Raw genomic sequence first — 6,029 nt, forward strand, 5'->3', positions numbered from 1 at the left:
ATACGATATACCTTCTTTTTTTCTTTTTTTTTCTTTTTTTTTGTACTTACATATACCTAAGTCATCCATTCGGAATAGGACGTTACAAATTGCACTGATTTTGTTGGAGAAAATACATAGAATATAGAAACACATGGAGTTATCTTATCCTTTTTCGATAAATTTAAGTGACAAGAATGATTTATACGCGAAATTTCACAAATATAAGCTGCGTAGCTCATAACTTGCTCATATATTTCTTCACTAGTTCTTGGTAGGAGTGGGCAAAAACCGACCTGACCCGACAAAACCGACCAAACCGAAGAATTTGGGTCGGTTTGGGTTGGTTTTTAGTGTTTAGTCGGTTTGGGTCGGGTTATACATATAAAAATATTAGATTTTCGGTTCGGGTTACGGGTTGGAAGGAATTTTAACCCACCCAACCCGAACCGAACCGTTTCATACCCAAAGAGCCATTTTGCAAAAATTATTTTCATTAAATTATTTCTATGAAATTTTATAAGCCATTGATCTCTCACCATCTAATTACCACCGTTGGATTACACAATCTCAGATTCTCACAAAACGAAATTGAAGCCCTAGCATTCGCAAGCAACGCCACCACTTGAAGCACTCGCAAAACGAAATTGAAGCACTCGCAGGCAGCATCCTCCGGCCAGCCACCACCCGATTGAACTCACAAGCAACGCCACCACTTGAACAACCGCCGGCACCGGACCCAGTCCACTCGTCGCCCTCTCGCCGATCGCCATTCGCCACCACTCGTCGCCCTCCCAAGTCCCAAGCTCTGCAGGTAAAATACTTCCCCAGATCGTGTAGTACGAGTACCTAAAACAATATAGAAGGAAAAGCAGAAAAGAAAAAAACATATACTGATATACGTAAAGCATGTTGAAACTTGAAATAGCTCGCTAGAGCCAAATACTTATGAATTCCTAACCCTAGAAGTTAGAAGGATTCGAATTTTCAACCAGTTAAACTTTGTTTCAATGTCAAACACGCCATGTTTAGGATTAATTATTGTTATTGTTCTTTTTTATTTTCTATTCAGGAAGTTGATAATCCAAGATGATATCGAATCACTCCACCAGTAAGATATCCTATTCCTTTTATTTTAGAACTTCATTATATTAGTCGGGATCATGACCTGTGTTTTATGTAATACTGCGTAGTATCATTCAAATCATTGTTTTGCTTTTCAAATGTTTAGAAATTTAATTGGGAAAAGTATGTTTATGTTGTAGTACATATAATTTTAATATTCACTCTTTTCATGTTTACTGCAAAGTAAGTCATTTAAACCATTGTTTTCCTGTGTTTCATATTTTGTTTCGAAATTGAACGCTTGTGCAGGTGTTTGCATAATCTAGTTGGTTTTTATCTCGCAATATGTTGTGTATAATATGATTTGGTTTTGGTTTTAATTGCCTATTTTTCAGCCTCAACTACTACCACAAATAGGTGACATACCCCACAGTAATTTCCAATATGATTTTGATTTTGAGAGAAAAGTTATAGCTGAAGCAGAGAAAGAAAACCAAAATTGGAGCAGGCTTGGGTTGGAAAACCTTCCAGCTAGGACTACGTCATCAGCATCTTCAGTGGTATGTCTCCTCTGTTTTGATGTTTGTGAAGGTTCTTTTAAGTGTATTGAAGCCTCATGAAATTTGCATTTTATTGTCGATTCATCTTATAAGTATCATTAAGTAGTTTTCCATGTGTCTAGTCAGTCTTTGATATGGAAATAAATAAAATTTTCTGATTGCATCGCTGATGCAAAATGAATAATTAGTAAAAGCTTTCCAATTGCTTTACTAATTCAAATAATTACTTCTCGTGATTTCTTGAAACTGACCTGTCTCTTGAAATTAGCTTTCAAATGCTAAGGTATTAAGTCAACATTTTTGTTATTTCAGGGCACTTCTGTGGATCCTGTAGTGAGCAAATATATTGCTTCAGGGCTTAATCGAGAAGCTGTTCCTCTTGCTGTTGCACATTACGGAGACAATCCTACCAAGGTGTTTTCTTGAGCTCTTGCTGTTGTATAGCTTCAATGTTAATTCTGAATTATTACAGTTTATTACGGCTATGGTCTCGCATTAGCCATCGATTATAGTTCCTATTCCTCCATTATTCTCACATTAAGTAGTTTAGATTACCGAGACTGGCAGGAATTTTGCATGTTTCTTTCCCAAATTGCTGCAGTATGGAAAAATTTTATTTTGTTTCCTCTCACTTTTTCTTCGTTCCTTTTCTTTCAGTTTATTATTTTCCCTTAAAACCTTTTCTGGTATGTAAAATTTCATATTTCCAACTAACATCTAGATGTAGTTGCCCATGGAATACTGGTTGCCTTTTCTACATTATTGGTTGAGTTGCTTGAGAATGCTTATATTGTAGATGAAAAATGCATTTTGTAGTTTCTGACTTCTCTTTTTCAGCAGTTATTCTATTTTGGTTCCATTTTATAGAATGGGAAGTTTGTTTAAAATTTTGAATATTTTGCTTCTCTTCCACAGCAACCAAACAAATAGTCTTAGCAAAGTTCTTCGCCTTTCAATACATGCTGTCTACAATGTTGGGTGTTGCCACGCTCACTTTGGTGTGTCTCGCATGCTCATCAGCCAAGGTGTGTTTAGGATGATGATGATGAAGAAGAGTAAGAGCAAGTAGATCCGCTGAGAATAAGCATTTTATAGGATTGGTTATCGACTTACAGCCAAAATGTTCCTAGATTAAAATGACAGTATATATATATATATATACGTTCCAAATAAAGTTAAAAACAGAGAATTGTCAATTTCTGCGTGTGCCAAACTGATGACCATTACTTTTCCGTAACTTGTTTTGTTTCCTTTTGCTTCTTCCTTCCAACTACTTTATGTCGTTTATGATCGCGCAATCATAAATTTGGTGCTTATCGTTTCATTAATTTTCTTGGCTATGTATGTCATGATGATAAATACAAATAAGCATTCACACATATAAATATATATCCTAAGCAATTAATTAATAAACTTCCAAAATTTATGGGAAGCTTATGTAGAAATACTTTAATTGAGAGTCATTTTGTCAAGAGGTAGTATTAATTTGTTGTCTGGTTTCTAAATCAATCGTTTTAATAAAGCAACCGTGGATCTGAAAAATAATATTTATAGTTTTACTTTTCTGGAGGAATGATTCAAAATGGTGATGAAGTGAGAGTATGATTGAGGAAAAAAAGTCAAAGCGTATAAATGGGTTAATTAAGCAACGAGTGGGACTAGCCTTCTTAGATAATCATTTTTGAAGCATTGTGAAAGAGAGTCTAATTATCTCGTATGTAATCTCCTTGACTGTTCTATTTACTTTTATATCAGAACCATATATATCTAACAATTAAGTGATTAAGTACAAGCTGCATATATATATATATATATATATATATATATATATATATATATATTTATATATTTATATATAATTATATATGAGGTTCTTTTCCTCAAGTCACTCAAAATTATTTATGCATAACTAAAACTTTTTGTCTTGATAAAGAATCTATGCTATTTTAAATACATAAAATATTAAACATGGAAACTTTTTGGATGGAAGAAGTGTATAGCATTAATTTTTTTTTTCTGTTTTTTCTAATTAGTATTGCAATTTTATTTTTTTTATTTTGCTTTGTGGTCTAATATATTTTTTTCCCCTGTTTTGTAGATAAAATCAAACAGCCTATCGTGACTTGCATAAATCGAATAGCATTCCTTTTCTTCGTTTAATTCCAAGATCACAAACAATTGTGTGATTGTCTATTATTTGGAGGTAAGTTACTTAGCCTTTTTCTCGTTATTTTTGCATGTGGGAAGGTCAAAAATTGCTTTTGGAAAGTGTAGTGAAGCATAGGCTGTGAAATTGTTTGCTGTGAAGTTTGGAGATTGTGAAGTGATGTGTGACTTGATTGCTGTGAAGTTGTTAATATAACCTGGCCTGCTGATTTTGACAGCTATATGTATATATATTTGTATATATATATATATATACATATATGTATATGTTTATTTTGTTTTTAATAGGTTCTAGATGGATGAGGGCCACAATGATTTGTATGATATTAATGAATTGGAAGAGTATTTAAATGAATCAGATAAAGCTGAATCTCAACCTTCACAGTTGGATAAACCTTATAAAACGCAAAAGAGAAAACCTTCTAGGGCTCCATCTTGGGTTTGGGAACATTTTGAAAAAATTCCAGATTATGATCCAAATAATCCTAGGTGCAAATGTAAACATTGTGGGGTAGATTATGCATGTAATACCAAGAGATGTGGAACTAGTACATTGCGAAACCATTTGATGAACCAATGCAAAAAATACCCTAATAGGATGGAGGATAAAAAGCAACAAGTTCTTTCATTTGAAAGTGGTAGTAGCAATTTGGTCTCTATGAGTACAACATTTAGTAAAGAGGCATGTAGGCTTGCATGTGCAGAAATGATCATCATGGACGAGTTACCATTTAGCCACGTTGAAGGAGAAGGGTTTAGAAAGTTTTGTAATGCTTTGAACCCTAAGTTTGAACCTCCATCTCGTAGAACAATTTCTAGAGATGTGTTTCAGTTGTACTTAGATGAGAAAAAAATTTTGAAGAGTGTGTTTTCATTGAGGAAGCAAAGGGTTTGTCTTATGACGGACACATGGACTTCCATTCAAAATAACAATTACATGACTCTTACCGCTCATTTCATTGATGATGATTGGAAGTTGCATAAGAGAATTTTAAATTTTTGTATTGTGCAAAATCATAAGGGTGAGACAATTGGTAAGGTTATAGAAAATTGTTTGATTGAATGGGGTATTGAAAGGGTTTTCACAATAACGGTTGATAATGCTTCTTCAAATGATGTGGCTGTTAATTTTTTGAAAGAAAAATTAAATTATTGGAAAGGAAATGTTTTGGATGGTGAGTTTTTACATGTTCGTTGTGCTGCACATATTGTAAATTTAATTGTGACATTTGGATTAAAGGAAATCCATGATAGTATTGCTGGAATTCGTAATGCTATTAGATATGTTCGATCATCTCCTTCAAGGTTAAACAAATTTAAAGAATGTGTAGAGAAGGAGAAAATTGAATATAAAGAAACCGTGGTTTTGGATGTGTCTACTAGGTGGAATTCCACCTATTTGATGTTGAACTCGGCTTTGAAGTATCAAAAAGGTTTTGATAGGATGATAGATGCTGATGGACATTATCTTGGATATTTTGAGGAACATGAAGTAGGAAGGAAGAGAGCCGGACCACCTCTAATTAAAGATTGGGATAGTGCAAGGGTTTTTGTGAAATTTCTTGCTACTTTTTATGAAGTTACCTTAAAGTTTAGTGCCTCTTTGACTGTTACTTCTAATATATGTTTTCATGAATTGAGTTTGATGTATAATGCACTTGTTGAATGGAGTAATAGTCAAAATCATTTGATGGCCGATATGGCAAAGAAAATGTTGATAAAGTTTGACAAATATTGGGGTTCACTTGGAAATGTCAACAAGTTGTTGCTTATTGCCATTGTGCTTGATCCACGATATAAGCTGGAATATGTATCATATCTTTTTGAGGATGCTTATGAAAGTGGTATGGTTGAATCTTTGACTAGGGATGTAAAAGATACTTTAGTTAACCTTTACAACTTCTATAAGGAAATTGATTCTATGAATGGGAGTTCTAAAGTATCAAATTCAAATGATGGTCAATCAATGCAAGCACAACAAAGTGGGATGATGATGGATTCATTGGATGATGGAAGCATAGATGATCGTCGGCGTTTGAAAGAATCACAATTTAAAAAAAGAAAAATGGAAAAAAAATGTATTGGAAATAAAGAATGAGGTTGATAAATTTTTGTTTGATCCATGTGAGGATGTGGAGAGTGAGAAATTTGATATTTTGGCTTGGTGGAAAAATAATTGGACAAAATATCGAATTTTATCTCAAATTGCAAGAGATGTATACGCCATTCCAGTTTCTACAGTAGCATCCGAATCTGCTT

The 6,029-nt window shown here is 33.5% G+C and overlaps 1 protein-coding gene across 1 annotated transcript; it reads left to right on the forward strand.

Annotated features, from left to right (window-relative positions):
• Positions 1-1,075: 1,075 nt before the first annotated feature.
• Positions 1,076-2,175, forward strand: LOC132803669 (uncharacterized; the record flags this gene model as incomplete). The annotated part of the gene is made up of 3 exons (XM_060817021.1): positions 1,076-1,090; positions 1,440-1,604; positions 1,917-2,175. Coding segments are annotated over 3 exons (294 nt in total), but the record flags the coding sequence as incomplete, so codon positions are not given.
• Between the last annotated feature and the right edge of the window lie 3,854 nt (positions 2,176-6,029).

Source organism: Ziziphus jujuba, chromosome 5 (assembly GCF_031755915.1).
Source record: "Ziziphus jujuba cultivar Dongzao chromosome 5, ASM3175591v1".
NCBI classification, from domain to species: Eukaryota; Viridiplantae; Streptophyta; class Magnoliopsida; order Rosales; family Rhamnaceae; genus Ziziphus; species Ziziphus jujuba.